Below are 16,988 nucleotides of genomic sequence, written 5' to 3' on the forward strand. Positions count from 1 at the left end.
AAAGTTAAAATTGTTGATCCTTCATGTTTCCTTTCTATTCGTGCTACTGATTTTCTTTTCCTTGTGATTATATTCTTCTTGCATTATTTATAACTCTTTGTTTTATTATACTAAGGATAGCCCTTACATTCATCCCATCTATGTTGTTAATGGCTAGTGATTGGTGCTGGTACAGGGAGCCCAATATAGAGCAGTGTTCTTACCTTTGCCTTCCTAGGGCACCCGGCTGCCTTTCATCCATTAAGAAGGGCCATTTTGTGCAACTTATAAGTTTCTAGAATAACCATTCTCAGTTTGGCAGCTGAACTCAAAATGTTGCCTAATATTTATTCCTTTTGCATGATGTTGGTTAACCAATTCAATTGCTTTGGTTTTCTAATGTCTTCCTCTTTAGAATTCTTACCTCAAAAGAACAATCAGAACATTTGCTTGTCTTTCTGTAGAATCCGAAATCTCTACCCCTGGTCATACCTGGATGTCCAATTTTGTTCCTATGCTATGTTTTCTTATATCCAAACAGAATGTATGCCAGGAGTTCCTTGCCTCTATCAATTTCTGCTAAAATATCCAAGCAGTCTGTTTCCTTTTATGATTAAATTATTATTTAAATGAATTTGATTGAATCCAGTAAATCCTTTCTCTAGCTCTGGTTATACTGTCAATAAAAGGGGGGAGGATTGTAGTACTGATATGGAACTTGCTTTGTTATAAATAGACACTACTTTACTGTTCGAAACTTGCTTGCAAAACAGGATTCTAGCTGTGCCCCTCCTAGCTGAATGCTGTTCTGCTTCTGTAAACTGCTTGCAAGAGAGATTGCTGGACTCTGTAGGATGTGGTTTTTTTGAACTAGAGAAGGTTCCAAAAACCAAGAAAACAAGCTGTCTAGCAACCTTTTGCAGCGTTTTCTCCCTTGCAACACCCCACACCCATGTACCTATCCACCTTCAATCCAGTACCTATATAACTTCCGACCTCTCCCCTACTTGTGGCCCAGATGTTTGGTGTCTGAACTCTTCTGGGTCTGCTGGGGTAATAAACTTGAGTTCTCCTACTCTCTGAGTGGCGCCTGGTTCCTCAGCGGTCTGTTTTTGCATTTCTGTAACAGTACTGTTACAGAGCAACGTCAGACCTGTCCAGGACCAAACTCTGGGAGGACAAACAGAGACCACCCCCCCCCCCCTCGAGTCAGGGCTCAAGGAAAGATGGATGGGGAAGGCTCGAAGCTACTTTTGACAGCATTTGCAGAGTACCAGTCTGAGAGGTCCCATGCTCAGGGAAACTCCTCTGCTTTTCATTTTGATCCACGTAAGGCAGTTCCGGAACTAGAGCGCGAGGCCCAGGGATGCCCCGGAAGTTCTTCCCTGTCGGATCACGTACAAAAATGGCGGTAGTGCCGGTGGCCGGCTTGCTGCCTTGCGTGGCGCCGGGCGCGGTGCCGCGGGAGCCGAACCCCGAGCAGGACGATGGGTTCCGACGCTTGTCGGCGAGGCTCTGTGCCCTGCGCCCTGAGGATAGCAGCTCTGCCCGCACCGAGATCCACCTGCTCTTCGACCAGCTCATTTCCGAGAACTACAGCGACGGCAGCGGCGTGGCCGCAGAGGTAGGCGGCGCCCCGGGCCGTGACCTCACCTCAGGGAGCAGGGCTGGCCCCCGCCGCCTCTCCGCGCCGTGCACACCCCTGCCGCGGGTGGTTAGTTCCCGGCCGCCCTGCTCCCTCGACCGCGGCGCGCTCTCCGCCCTCCACCGGGAAGACCCCGCAGTGCTGGCGAGCTCGCGTCGACCTTTCCAGTTCTCACTACTGCCCTGGAACACCTCAGATGCTATCTACGGTCGCGCCTTCCCGACCCCACCTTCTCCACTTCCTCTCCAGGCATTCTTTGTAGATAAATTTCACTGCTACCGTTTATTGAAGACACAGAACATAGATTACACACTACTTTAACGGGAACCGCCCCGGGAATCTTAGGACGTGGGTATTATTGGGTCGTTTTTTTTTTTTTTTTCCCCAGATGAAAATACTGAAGCTCATAAAGATTCAGTGCCGTATTGCTGGCGAATGGCAGAGCTAGAATTGGAACTTAACGTCTGCCATAAAGTTTCTACATTTTCGAGTTTTCTGTGCTAGTTCCCTCTGCTTCCTCTTTAGAAGTTCTTTTCTTCTCTGAGTAATTCACAGACATCAGACTTTGAATGACTGAATTTACTGAACTCTTGACTCAGTTAAAACACTGCCTTCTGGTGTTCACAGACATGTAGAACTAGACGGTTCCAGGTGAATACATTATCTCCAAACATTGATCCCGCTCTACTTCACAACACACGCATGCACAGTCCACCAAAACACACAGCGCACACTCGTTCTTTCCTTTTCCTTCATTCCCGATCCTAGCCAATTCACATTCTTGAGAATCTGTACAATGCCTGTTTCTCAGTCATCTCCTCCACTGTGTTCCTGCCAGTACTGTGGCCCTCAGGCGGGGTGACTCTTGCCTGAACTTTCCCATTGGTCTCTTCTAACTGATCTGCCAAGAGTCCAACCCTTCAGACCATCTTTGGCTCTACTGCCACAATGATCTTTAATATAAAAAATCTGATTATGAAAGTAGCAGTCTGATTTGAGAAGAGCTTCAGTACACATCAGTAAGTGGTTGAAGCAAGTTGTAGAACAATTCACACAGGATGAGACCAGTATGGACCTGGAAGGGGGATATAAAAATGTATGTATGTTTATATATCCAAAACAAAAGGTCTGAAAGGCTTCATGACAAAATAATAGTGTGGGGTACCATCAGGTGGCGTGGTGGTTAAGGTGCTGGACACTCTTACATAGCCGACCATGGTTTGAGTCCTGGACCTGGTGGATTGCTTTCTCTCGTCAAATTAAAATATAGTGAATGAAAAATATAAACACGTAATTATTTTTTTAAAAAGTGTGTATCTGGAAGAGTTTACAACAAAAGAATAGTGTGTGTCCTAGGGAGCAAAGCGAGATTATAGTAGCACAGTCAGAGGAGGTTTTTTACTTTATGTAATTTGATATTTTTGCAACAAAAATTTTCCACCTTTCTGTTTTCCTCTTCTGTTCCTTTCTCCTGTTATGCCCTGTGTGAAACCATCTCAAAGTTGCTATTCTTCAAGCACCTACTGGTATTTCACATTTCCAAGCCTTGGTACTCTTTATTCCCTTTGTGTGTGGTGTTTTTTTGATGCCTTGTCTATCTAGCAAATTTCTCCTTATCCTTCAGATCATTCCGGATTCTGCTTAAAATCACCTCCACAAACCTACAGAGTTTGTACTTAATTCTTTCAGCACTCAACTCATTTCATTATAGTTATTCTTGTGTACTTCTATCTCCCTCAGTAGATTGTGAGCTCTTTTTCTTTTGGAGAGGTTTTTTGCTAGAGGGCACGTGCGCTTGCTAGAAAGACAGAGACAGAGAGACAGAAAGCTAGAAATCACCCCCCAGGGGGGATGGCCACGCAGCAATCCCTTTTCCTCCTTTCTTCTCCCAGGATCTTGGGCACTCACACACACACGTGCCCTGCGTGAGTTTAAGCCACTGGGTCTGGGACGCGAACCGCGGTTGACTACATGGGAGTCCAGTGACATAGCCATTACGCCAACTGCTGGTCCCTAGATTGTGCGCTCTTTGAGGCTCAGGAACTTACTGGTTTCACCATTGGAACCCAAGGGCCTGGCACACAAGGAGGTACTAGAACCCTTTTTTATTTTTAGTGAGATTTTTGCAATAGGTTGCATGCACTTGACAGAGAAGCAGAGAGAGAAAGAGAGAGAAAAACAGAGAGAGAGCAAGAAATCATTCCCCAGAGGGGCTGGCCATGCCACAGTACTTTCTCTGTTCTCCTCCCAAGATCTTGGGTACACACGCACATGCACCCAGAGTGATTTCAAAGCCACAAGGTCTGGGACTTGAACCATGCTCGGCTATGTGGGAATCCAGCAACGTAACCATTAACGTCACCTGCTGGTCCTATTTAAGACCCTTTTTATTCAGTAAATATCAATAGATGAATGAATAGGGTCCTCTTTTTTTTGTTGTTTTAAGAATTCCCTAAATTTATAGAAAATTATTAGAAGTGTCATTTCTGATTTTCCCGTCGGCATTGAAAATCGGGTTCACTTGGGACCAGCAGATGGCATAATGTTTACATCACTGGACTCCCACTTAATTGACCGTCATTTGAGTCTCAGACCTGGCGGCTTAAAACTTATGCCATGCATGTGCATGTGTGCCCAAAATCCGGAGTGGAGAATGGAGGAAAAGGGATTGTGGCATGGCCACCCCCCTGGGGGTGATTTCTTACCCCCCCCTGTGGGTGATTTCTTACTTTCTGTGTCTGTCTTTCTGGTGAGTGCACATGCCCTATAACAACAACAACAAAAAACTCTTAAAAAAAAAAAATCTGGTTCACTTTTTGATACCTTAATTTCAGAGTCAGCTTTTATATGCTGGAAGACTTTCTTTGGTTATGTAATTGTACTGTCTGTGCATCAGTGGAGTCTAGAGTCTTTAGCCTGACAAAAACTGTAGTGATAATTTTCTTTCTTTAAAGTACATCCTGTTTTTGTGCTATCATTTCATCCCCTCCCCCCACCACTTTCTGCTTCAAATATTATCTTTCTCTATTCTTAAGTGAATAGTCACTTTTTTTTTTTTTCTCATTTGGATATGTTTGGGGCTGTTCTTTTGACTAAGTGTATTACCTCTTTTTTGTCTTTTTTTTCTCCTTCCGGGTAGGATGTCAGTGCTCTTCTTGTCCAAGCTTGTCGACTGGTGCCTCTTAATCAGAATCATCTTGTCAGCAAAGTGTCTCAGCTCATCCACCATTTACTCAACAGATTGCAGGTAATCATGTATGTCACTTTAGAATTCAGATCGTGAATTTTGAGAATAAGTGAATACTTTTGAAATATTATGTTTGTGGTCTGTACGATAGGCTGGTTTTTTTGAGAAGTTATAGGAAAAGCAAATACCTTAATCAGAATGGTATTAAAACAAATATAACTGTGATTAAAAAGAAAACAAAACAATCCTATAGAATTATAGAAATTTTTCCAGTAGAGATATTTCTTTTTGTTTAGTTCATTAAACCAATACCATTTAGCCCCAGTCTTAGAATTTTTCATGCAAGATTTATTTGGCCAAGATATATCTAAGAGTAAATTGAAATGATCCCGTATCTTCTTCCTACCAATTTCCCCTCTTTTCTTTCTCTTTTTCCAGGTTTTTGCCATAGAGGGTGTGCACTTGCTGGAGAGAGACAGTGAGAAGGAAAGTGAGAAATCACCCCTTGAGGGAATGACCACACTGCAGTTCCTTCTCCTCCATTCTCCCCTTGGGATTTTGGGCACTCATGCCCATGTACCCAGCATGATTTTCAAGCTGCTGAGTCTGGGACTCAAACCATGGTCAGCCATATGGGAGTCCAATTTCTTAACCACTATGCCATCTGCTGACCCCTTTCCTTTTCTTAAGCTACAATACCACTTTTGTGATCTACTTTTGATCCACATAAAACATAAAAAATAGCTTGGGGCAAGAAGACACCACGATACAAAGACCCCACTTATTTATATCAGTGCCTATACTGTAGCGCTCTCTCTCTAGAACGCTTTCCAACTTGCTAAATAAATTGAATATCTTTTTAGGAACAGTACAGAAATTAAGACTGTTATCACATGTGGTACCACATGAGTATGTAAATGTAGTTAAGAGCACAGAGCATGCCAATTAGTACTGTATGAACATGGGTGTTTTTTTCCTGCAAGAAACAGAAAAGCCAACCCATAGTAGCTAAACAATAGCAACAACAACAACAAAATAAATGAAAGAACCATCTCATGTCTCAAGCCTCAAGGAAGCTAGCTCTAAAGGCACTTACAGCATCTTTCCTTTCTGCCCTCTTTAGTGTATGGGTTATCCTCAGCTAGCATCTTTCATAGTCATATGACAGCTTCTTCAACTCTAGGCATTTCATGCAAACGAAATTAATAACATCCAGTAGAAGAAAAAGAACCCTTTATTTTGTTTCTCTTATTCAAGAATGAGAAAACTTATGTTACATACGCTCTAATATACTCCTTGCTGGAGAGATTTAGGTTGTACAAACACCTCTCCAAATCCTTCTCTGAGTAGGAGAATGGTACGTTGTGAGTGGCTTAAACCAGTGGTTTCAACCTTGACTGCACATTCACATCACTTTGAGGACTTGAGCTCCCTACATGATTACAGTGTGCAGCCAGAGCAAGCGTCCATCAGTGTTTCTCACCCTTGGCGCTTTGGACATGTATTTTGGATCATGTAACTGTTTGTTGGTGGGAGGTGCGGGGTGCACAACTCTCCTGTGCATTGATGGTTGTTTAGCAGCATCTAGTGGGCCTCTGCCCCTTATATGCCATTAGCACTCATCTACCTATGACAGTCAGACATGTCTACAGACATTGCCAAGTGTGTCCTGGGGCTAAGATTGCTGCGGGTTAAGAACCATGGTCTTAAATTAAGGTCTACTCTTGGGTCTCATGTGAAAAAGGTAACCACCCACGTAAAATCAGTGCTCTGATTGCCCTCTAGGCAAGGATATACCTCCTGCTCCTTGTGTTGTATTCCCCCACATCATATTAGAGACATAGCAGCTATTTAGCAGATGTATTTCTTCACTTTGTATTTGTTGAGTGTTTACTATCTCTAAGACTATTTAATTGAATTAAGAAATTTCGTAGATTGAGTCTTACCTGTCTATATTTTCAATTGCCAGTGTCAGGTTAGTTCAAGGAACATTTACAAGGACTTTGTCAGGTTCTTCTTTGAATGCAGGGACTAAAAAAGGACAAAGTGGGTGAGGTCCTGGGGCAGGGAGAAAGCCTCTATCTTGATCAAATTTTATGGCCTTTAAGGCTATTCCTTTTGACATGAAAAAGATGGACATGTACTCTCTTACAAAGCTTGGTTCAGGTGAGTAAACATATCTATAATAGGTTAAAACAAAATTTTTTAAAGTTAGGCCATATTTTTTTTTCCTCCATTGGTAGGTGATTGTTGATGAACAGCACCTGGATTTCCTGTTGGCATATACTATTTCGGCTATTCAGCAGTGCAGTTCCTGGACGCATATGGAAATTCTTCAAGCCCTGGCAGCTCTGGTTTACTGTAATGGCTCAAAATGTCAAAAGGTAGCTTAACCTGTGTTCTTTCTTTCCTTCCAAAGTCTAGAAGCACAAGCTTGAGTCACCACAGCTGCGTTCAGGTTTCTGTCCTGCCACTCATTAGTTGTGTAATCTTAAGCAATACCCTCTCATCCACTCTGAGCCTTGATTCTTCATTCATCAGGTAGTTGCTGTGAGGACGGTGTGTGACAATACTTGTTAAGTGCTTGGCACTTAGTATAGACTATCATCATGATTGTCATTACTGTCAGCTACGCAGCCAAGGCTGAAGAGGTTAGCAGCTACTTACGCTGAGAGTGGTGACCCTTCTGGCTGTTTTCTGGCATATCTTTTTGCATACCCATCTGAAGGATTTACCTAGCAGCTTTTTGTATATGTGCTTAACTGTCTTAGTTAAAAACATGACGTCTGTCTAAATAACATGTTCCTGAAGGCTTTTTTTCAACCACCACTGACTGTTACTTTGTTTTAGTACCTTCCAGACTTGCTAGGCAAGACCGGACTCTTAATGAAGTTGAGTGACTTGGCTCAGTCTGACCCTGAAGTCAGGAGAGCTGCGGTGCACTGTCTGGCCAACTTATGTCTCAGGTAGGTAGAGCCAATCAGGTTTCCCAGCAGTAAAAAGATAAGACCTTTCTGGGCCCTTTTTAATCTGTCTGAAGCCCAGGCCAACCTAGAAAAATAACCTACTTTCTCTTCCCTGGGTGCTCTGCTAATAAGCTCATTTTATATTGTTAAGTTTTTATTTTAATGTTGTTTCTAAAGAAAACTTATAAATAAATGAAGAAGGGCCAACCACAGTGACACAGTGATAACACAACACTCTCAATGCTGAGGCCAGATGGGAAGGTTGGAGGCTTGCGGTCTGAGGTCTCCCTGTGTGCACCAGGGGAGGCTGAGGATAGGATGTTGGGGAGGTACCTGTCTGTATCTTTTTTTCTTCCCTCTTTCCTCTTTCTGACCCTCTTCTCTCTCTCCCTTTCTCATAGAATAAATAAATAAACTTTAAAAAGCAAAGGAAAAGTCAATTAGGACTATACCCTGAAAATTTGGTAAAGAGATACTGAGGGGACTTCATAGAGTTCATGAAAAAATGAAATTAAAGTATGAGTTTATTTTGGTGCAAAAAAATTTTTTTTAAATCCATGAGTGGTTCATTAGTAATATGCATTTTTTCATGAACTTTTTGAAGGCCCCTTGTATGTATACTATGTCCAGGTTGTATTTTCTTTTGGTATAAATTCTAATCATGTTAAGTCTTTTAGAAGGATATATTAATAAGAATTTGGGCTCTGGTAGGGTCATCTTTTTTTTTTTTAATAATTATTTAATTTAGTTTTATTATTATTTTTAATTTGCTATAGGACATGTGTGCTCGCCAGAGAGAGGGAAAGTGAGAAAGCAAGCTGCTAGGTTTGGGACTTGAACTGTGGTCAGCCATGTGGGAGTCCAGAGCCTTAACTACCATGCTACCTGCTGGCCCACGATTTATCATTCAAGGCCAATTTCTTCTCTTTTAAAAGGATAGAATCAGGGCTGGCCCTGCTGACTAGTAGTTAGGGGAGGCAGAACCCACATGGCCAACTGTGATTTGAATTCCAGTCCAAGTGGCTTGAAAAACACATTGGGTATCTGTGTATGCATGCCCCAAATCTCAACACAATGGAGAAATAAAGGAGAAGGGATTGCAGTATTATTGCAGCCCCTTGAGAGGTGTTTTCTCCTTCTCCCTCCTTCTCTGTCTCTCTCTGGAGAGCGGATACTCCTGAAATATTTTTTTAAAAAAGAGAAGATGAAACTAATCTAAGCTGCCTACTCCAGACTCATGCAATATGCAATGGGAAATGAGCAGTACAAACTTGAACTTGTTTCTGCATAACACAGTATTGTCTACATAACAGAGACAGGTTCGACTGTGTGATTCTAGCTGGATGGGATCTGTCTGCATTATTTCTCTTGTAGAACTAGAAAGTACTCCTCTTTCTTCACATCTTCCGCTGTAAACTTTGTTCTTCTTCTTCATTCTAGCCTTGTGTCTGTCCCCTAGCAGTAACTAGTTAACCAAAAGGCATAATTTTCCATAGTACAGTTACATTCAAGGGTGTATTCAACTCTGTCAGTGTGTATTACTGCTGTTTTTGATTCTCTTGCAGGCACCGTTTGAAAGGAGACTGAGTTTACATTGTTTTCTCTGTATGTGTTTTAGTGTACCAGGCCAGCCGTACTTAGAGGAACCCTACCAAAATATCTGCTTCCAGGCTTTCTTGACCACTCTGCAATCTCCAAAATCATCAGATATGGATGATATCACATTCTGCATGGTAGGAAGACTACCACTGATCGTGTGAATGACACAGATGTGTCTAGATGCAGGAGTAGTAGAGGCTGTTACTGAAGAGTTTAGTTTGGTTTCTGTATTAGCTTTGTGTAGAGATATAGGCATCATTGGACTGCTTATAATCTAAAATCTGAAATCATACCTTTTAGGTTTATATGATAAGAAATTTCTTTTTTTTTTTTTGGAGAGGTTTTTGCTATAAGGCGCATGCGCTCGCCAGAAAGACAGAGAGACAGAAAGTGAGAAATCACCCCCAGGGGGATGACCATGCCACAATCCCTTCTCTATTCTCCTCTCGGGATCTTGGGCACACACGCACACGCTTCTAGCTTGAGTTTAAGCCACTGGGTCAGGGACTCGAACTGTGGTCGACTATATGGGAGTCCAGTGACACAGCCATTATGCCAACTGCTGGTCCCTATAAGAAATTTCTTATATGCTTGTTTTGTTTTGTAATTCTTTGTTTTTGAAGAAAACTGTCTTTACTGTTTTATCTCTTGAGTATGAAAGCAATACAACTTCTGATCAGTGACTATCTTTAAGATGAAAAGGAAGAGAGATTTCAATACTATCTGCAATATTTAATTTATTTAAAAAAAGTCTGATGCTAATATGGTAATTTGTTGACATGTTTTGAATCAGAGTATCAAATTCCAAGCATTATAGATCTAAGATAGTGAAAGTTCCTTATAGTCCTCTGCGCAGATTTGTCTGAGTCCACTGCCAAAATTTGTTCTATGTACCTTCAGATTTTTTCCTATGTAAATAAGCATATTTCTAATTTCATTTTATTTTTAAGTGAGAATTTTTGCTGTAGGGCATGTGTGCTCGTTGGAGAGACAGAGAGACAGAAAGCAGGAAATTACCGCCAGGGGAATGGCCATGCTGCAATCCCTTTTCCTTCATTCTCCTCTTGGGATTTTGGCCACATGCCCATGTGAGTTTCAAGCCACCTGGTCTGGGACTTGAATTGTGGTTGACCATGTGGGAGTTCAACGACCTAACCATTCTGTCATCTACTGATCCCATAACATATTTCTAATTTCTTTTTTTTTTTTTTTTGCTTTTTACAATGAGTTTATTACAGAATGTTCTTAGGTAGGTAACAACTTTTGATTTATCATTAAAAAAATTTATGTTTCCTTATGCTGTATAATAAAGGTAAGAGGCTACAGAGTTTTAAGTTTCTTTCTACTGGAATTCTCTGATAGGATAGCACAGTGTTGTCATTTCTGCAATGCTAGAATAAATTTGAAAAGTCTTTTCTAAGCTTCTCTTCAAAAAATGATGAATAATAACAGAAGATGGCATAAAAAAGTCATTTTTTTCGTATTTATTCTGTAGTATTGGAGCCTGTGTTTTTACCATCACCGGCTACAATTTTCACTTTATCCACTTTAATCAGTTCTGTCCCCTCTCTGAATTCAGCATCCTTCAGTATAGAAGTCCACACGTTATCGCAGAATCTGTGCGTATTTAGGGAGCCCCTGAAATTGACTCTGTTCCTGACCCTCTGAGCCAATGCTGAATTTATAGCCTCATCAAACTGAAGTAGAACTTGAAGGGCGAGTTGTGGGTTATCTGTTGAGACTGTATGAGCTCACCTAGGCCCTCCTGAAGACTGTTTCCCAAGGTGGTATTCCCATATAGCTGCTGTGTCATGGCTTAGGAGGAAGATCCTGTTTTCTTACAGGCCTGTATTGATGTCCTGTGGCACAGGCACTTCCCACTGTGGAGTGGACACCAGCGGTGTGACCAGGAGCAGGGTAGAAGGTGCCTGCTTCCTGGACCACCTCTCCAGCTGCCGCAGCACCCGCAGGACCTGTTTCTAATTTCTAAATGGAGGTGTATTTTATATGTTGTTTTACAACTTTGTTTTCTTTAAAGGCCTGTTATCTCCTAGATATTGTTTTAGGATCTATTTTTGTATATCATTTTTATAATGAGGGGCCTTGGGCAAATTACTTAACTTCTTGGAACCTCCGTGATCCTCTCCGAAATGGGACTAATAGGACAACATTGTAGGATTCTTATGAGAAGTGCATGAAATAGAACATTTCAAGTGCTTGGCAAACTGCTTGCTATTGCTTTTGTTAAGGTTCACATCTTGGAAAGGGTTAACTTTAAGAATATAATAATTCTCATAACTGATGGAAGTTTTCTTTTTTTCTCGATTTTTCCACTATTTTAAGTAGGCTATAGTTCCTCTTCACGTGGGGGGTTTTTAAGGGCAGAACTTTGGAAATGAGATTATTGAGTCAGTAAATCAATCATAGCCTGAATTGACCTCCAGAAACTACTCTTCTGTCATTTGTCACCTGCTTGCACATATATCCCTTTGATTTTAGCAATTGCTGAAGTTGTCGTATTACATAACTTCTCCACTTCTCATCTCTTCAGCCACTTTTTCACTCTTTCTCACATTCTTCCCACTGAACATCTTTGTTTTTTTCTTACTTACAGTTTGTACATGCTGGTTTATAAGGTTGTACAGTAAGACTACGTGATTTTCTTCTAGGAATTATTGGGTCATCAGAAAAGTCATGACACATTTTTGTTAAGAAAAACATAGAAAAAATGACTTTTCCAATGACATAATAATTCATGGTAGTTGCTTAGGTCTGTTCTCTGAATCTTCATCTCTGCTTTTTATGAGGGTATTTTTAAAGTTTTTTTTCATCATCTAGACACTTTTTCTTTCTATTCTAAATTATGTTAGAAAGTTGATCCTGGGGCCAGCAGATAGCACATAATGGTTATGTCACTGGTTATGTCTCCCCTTGAGGGGTGCGATTTCTTGCTTTCTGTCTCTCTGTCTCTCTGGCAAGTGTACCTTATAGCAAAAATCTCTCTACCAAAAAAAAAAGTTGATCCTTGGACAACCAAATCTTATTTTGCCTTCTAACTTAGTCTCCTTTTCCCCCTTAGTTGTTACAGAATGCCTTAAGAGGTATACAATCACTTCTGAATGGTGGGAAAATGAAGCTGAAACAAACTGAAGAACTTGGAGCTCTTCTGGCCGTGCTGAAGGTAAAGCAAGTCCTTCTTCTAATGAATATCTTTTCTATTTAAACCCCAGACATGAAGACTCCTATGCATCATCATTCTATGATGAACTGTTAGGTGGTAGGAGTTGAGTGTATTTTAAGAGAGCAAATGAAATGATCATGTTCAAATATACTCAAAAGTAAAAACAGAAAACAGTAAACCTTAATTTAATAAATACATCAAAACTTTAAAATGATTTATGAATCTTAACTTTGAAAGGAAATAGGTCATGAGGTATAATCTGTAGATAATTTAGTTATATATTATCTTGAGCCTTGTATCTGTCTGTGCTTGAAAGAGGATCTAGGGCTTCCCTGGCCTTCTCCTCCACGTGGTAGGTAAGCCAGTAGAGATATGTATCAGTAGGCCACCATTGTTAGCTTCTATGCCTGCCTGTGGAGGAAAGTCAGCTTGGCCTCTCTAGGGACCCAGCGTCTTCGGCTTTGTGAACACCATCTGTGGCAGTCTAGCTTTATCATGACTAAAGTTTTTTTTTGCCATTTCTCCTAGTCCTCAATCAAATAGAGATAGTGAGATAGATAAGCTAAATAAAAATAATAATTGGGCTTTAGAAAATTATATAAAATAATTGGATTAAAATGTATAAATTTTATGAATAAGTAAATGTAATAAATAAAGGGGCCAGCAGGTGGTATGGTGGTTAGGACACCAGATCCCCACATGGCCAACTACAGTTCAAGTCCCAGACATAGTTTGCTCTCTTACTTTGTCTAACTCTGTCTCTCTATCTCTCTGGTGAGCGTGCATGCCCTAAAGTATATTTAAAAAAAATAAATAAGTAAAATTAAATTAAAAAAATGAGTAAGCTGAAACCAAAGACCAAATGAGGTTAAGTTCTTTGACTCCTACATCTTCAAGGTATCTTTTTCTGTCCTATTTTTATTTCCCTAATAGACCCTTAAACAATAATTTGTGTTCTGATTCAGAACATTGTGAAAAAGTACATTTTATGATTTATGTTTTGTGTCTGTGTGTATATCTCCTTATTCATCATTGTTAGAAATCCATGTTCCATGGACTCCCTGGACTAAATATAGAGATGCCCTCGGTGTTATACCCAACTCCGCTTCCTCAGTATGATGGGCGACCACCTGTCAAACCACAGCAGTCAGAATCCAGTGCTTCTCGACCAACTGTGGTATGTTCAGCTTTAAGTTGTGGGCTGATTTTAATAGCTTGCTCTGAGTGTTTTCTGTGATTTCATCACTACTGTCTCAAAAGCCTGCCTTGAATTTGATTTTAATTTAGGGCTTTTAGCATAGTGAATTTAAATTCATCTGACTGCTTGAAAATACCAATTAAAATTTTTTCTTCTTTTTAAAAAATTATTATTTTATTTAACTTTTATTTATTTATTTATTTATTTATTTTAATTTTGGCCAGAGAGGGATGGGGGGGGGAGGAAAGTAAGAAAAGAAGCCATCAGGTCCGGGACTTGAGCCGCAGTCAGCCATGTGGAAGTTCAGTGTCCTTAACCATCACACCACCTGCTGACCCCAAAGCATCTTCTTCTAAAGCGCCTAGTGTAACTGCTGTAAGATGATCATTTACTTTACACCCCAGCCAAAATGCTCAAGACCAGGGGTCAAGAAACTTTTCCTCTAAAAGACTAGCCAATAAATATTTTAGGTCTCTGTCAACTACCAGCTCTGTTGTAGTACAAAAACAGCTATAGATATTATGTAACTGAGTGAGAATGACTGTGTTCCAGGAAGACTATTTATGAAAAAGAGCGTGAGTTGGGCTGGATTTGGTGTTTGGGCCATAATTTGCCAACCCCTCTCTAGGCCATTAGAAGCCTACCTAGCAGTCGGTTCACTGTCTCTACAGTCCTTACCTTTACCACATTTCTCAGCTTTTCCAGATACCTGCCATCTTCCTCATGCTTTAGTTGAAGAACCTGGAGCCTATAGATGAACAGCTGAGGTTTTACATTCACAAATGTAACACATGAGGGACCAGCAGTTAGCGTAATGGTTATGTCGCTGGACTCCCACATAGTTGACCGCGGTTCACATCCCGGACCCGGTGGCTTAAAACTCATGCTGGGCGCGTGTGCGTGTGTGCCCAAGATCCCGAGAGGGGAATGGAGGAGAAGGGATTGTGGCATGGCCATCCCCCCTGGGGGGGTGATTTCTCGCTTTCTGTCTCTCTGTCTCTCTCTTGTCTGTCTGGCGAGCGCACGTGCCCTATAGCAAAAACCTCTCCTAAAAAAAAAAAAACCCAAAACAAATGTAATACATGATAAAAATGCTTATATTTAGAAATTCACTCATTCACTTACTCAGCACTCATCAAATATCTGCTATATCCCAGAGAGTGTGCTGAACATTAAGGATATACGCTCCAATGCCAGCCCCAATAGTTAAGGGAGCTGGATCCCACATGGCCAACTGCAATTCGAATCCTGGCCCTGGTGGATTGAAAGGCCTGGACACATGTGCATGTGTGCCCAAAATTTTAACAGGATAGAGAAATGGGGGAGATTGCAGTATTACCACACCCCACTGAGGAATGTTTTCTTCCCCCATTTCTGTCTCTGTCTCTCTCCCTCTTTTTCTGGTGAGTACAAAACAGAAAATAGACTGTAACTATTCTTAGGAGTTTGGGGGAGAAGGCAAAGATGGGTAAATAAATAACTACAATGCAGTTTTTAAATTTCTTTTATCAGAATATTCACTGAGTATTCTGGGAACACATTCAGGCAACTCAGTCCAAATGGAGGAGGAGGAGGCTTTTTACAAGATGTGGTAACTAAAATGAGACTTCAGAGTGATTAGTAGTACAGAGGAGAGAAGGGCATTTCATTCCAAAGGAACAAAAGGTGGATAAATGGGGAGTGAGGTGCATGTAGCTTACTTGTTACCCAGTACTGCTCTCAGGTGCCTGGAAGGGAAAAGCGAGAGCAAACGTAGCAGAGGTCAACTCATAAAGATCTTGTATAACGTGCTAAGGAGTTTGGATTTTTAGCTCTGAAGACTCTTAAATGGGAATCATATGATCCAGTTTGCATCTTAGGAAAACCACTATAGTAGCAAGTAAAAGAGTATGGGTCTGGAGTTATGTTAACTAGCTAAGGTGGAAGTAATGAGAACCTTCTTCCTCAAGACCAGTGACTTTGAGAATGAAGAATAGGGCACAGAGATACTTGGGTGCCAGAAAGAAGGAGGTAGGGGAGAAGAAAGAAACTGACTTACCTAATACCTGCTCTACATCGCTCCAAGGGTCTAGAACATGCACGTATGTAGTGGGTCACCATTTCCCCTGTGCAGCCATCTAGAGTGGTCCTAGCTGTGTAACTTATTTGGGCAAACTGAAAAACTAGGTACTCAGGCCATTTTCTGTAGGCTCTCTTTTGCAGATTTCTGTTGAGAAGGCAGTATGCTTTCCCAACAGAGTACATAGTAGGTGCATTACCCTTTTACTAACAGATGAGAGACTAAATGATTGGCCCCAAGTGCAATTAAAATGCAAGCCGCGTGTTTTAATCTGTGCCATGTCTTTCATGCCTGTTTCTTACAATCCAGTAGGGTGTTAAAAACACTGAACATCATGCCCAATATATTAAGGTATTAAGTAAACACGACTTTTTCCTCTTCATATATATGTATGTTTTCATTTGCTCCTCAAATCAGAATAAAAAGAAAAAATCCAAAGTAAAACCAAAGAAAACCCAGCAAGGAGAGGATGAAGAAGAATCCGGTGGTGAGATGGAAGCAGCCCCAGTCATCAGCACGTGCAGAGGGAACCTACGCGAAGGGAGCACTCGGCACACCTCCTCCGTGGGTGTCCAGGGCTTGCCCTTAGATGGAAGTGGAGCCACAGGAAAAGATCGCGTTTCCTCAGCCTTCAGTTCTTCCAGTTGGAAGAGGGTCAGCAGTAGTGAGTCAGACTATTCTGATGCTGAAGGAGGCATGCAGAGTAAAATGAGGTAGTAGTATTTGGTTGTATTTTTTATACCTCATTCTAAGTTGCATGTAAGTTTATGACTTTGCTTAAAACTTGAATGTGGGCCTTCTGATGGCATGGTGATTCAGGTAGCTGGATCCTACCTGGTCAACTGTGTGGTTGCTAGGTGGGATCCAGCCGCCTCAACCACCATACCATCTGCGCAGTTCTAGTCCTGGACCTAGCAGCTTGAAAATCACGCAGAGCACATGCATGTGTGTGCCCAAAATCCCTAGAAGAGTGTGGAGGACAGGGGATTACAGTGTGGCCATCCCGCCCTCTCTGTCTCTTCTGTGAGTGCATGTGTCCTGTAACAAATTTAAAACAAAACAAAAACCTGACTGCCCCGTATAATTTAACCTGAAGGTTGTCATTTACGTAGGTCTTCACATTATTCTGCACGTGCCTTGCCGTCTAATTTGCCTTTGTGCAGTCACACACTCA

At 41.3% G+C, this 16,988-nt stretch overlaps 1 protein-coding gene and 1 pseudogene across 2 annotated transcripts in view; one reads left to right on the forward strand and one right to left on the reverse strand.

Moving 5' to 3' along the window:
- The first annotated feature begins 1,354 nt into the window (after positions 1–1,354).
- HEATR6 (HEAT repeat containing 6) overlaps positions 1,355–16,988 on the forward strand; it is a 40,897-nt gene continuing 25,263 nt past the window's right edge. Inside the window, exons 1-8 of one of the 2 annotated variants that reach the window (XM_006154424.3) lie at positions 1,355–1,603; positions 4,764–4,871; positions 7,055–7,195; positions 7,662–7,777; positions 9,396–9,510; positions 12,456–12,557; positions 13,597–13,734; positions 16,232–16,527. In XM_006154424.3, the coding sequence (XP_006154486.1) occupies positions 1,385–1,603; positions 4,764–4,871; positions 7,055–7,195; positions 7,662–7,777; positions 9,396–9,510; positions 12,456–12,557; positions 13,597–13,734; positions 16,232–16,527 (1,235 nt within the window). In that variant the 5' untranslated portion in view covers positions 1,355–1,384. Of the gene's footprint in view, positions 1,604–1,934; positions 1,973–4,763; positions 4,872–7,054; positions 7,196–7,661; positions 7,778–9,395; positions 9,511–12,455; positions 12,558–13,596; positions 13,735–16,231; positions 16,528–16,988 lie in introns of those variants that run through there. The other variant, XM_027774168.1, reaches the window with a different exon arrangement.
- On the reverse strand, positions 10,861–11,273 carry LOC102487704 (transcription initiation factor IIA subunit 2 pseudogene; annotated as a pseudogene).

The sequence above is a fragment of the Tupaia chinensis genome, unplaced genomic scaffold (genome assembly GCF_000334495.1).
Source record: "Tupaia chinensis unplaced genomic scaffold, TupChi_1.0 Scaffold000407_4, whole genome shotgun sequence".
NCBI lineage: Eukaryota > Metazoa > Chordata > Mammalia > Scandentia > Tupaiidae > Tupaia > Tupaia belangeri.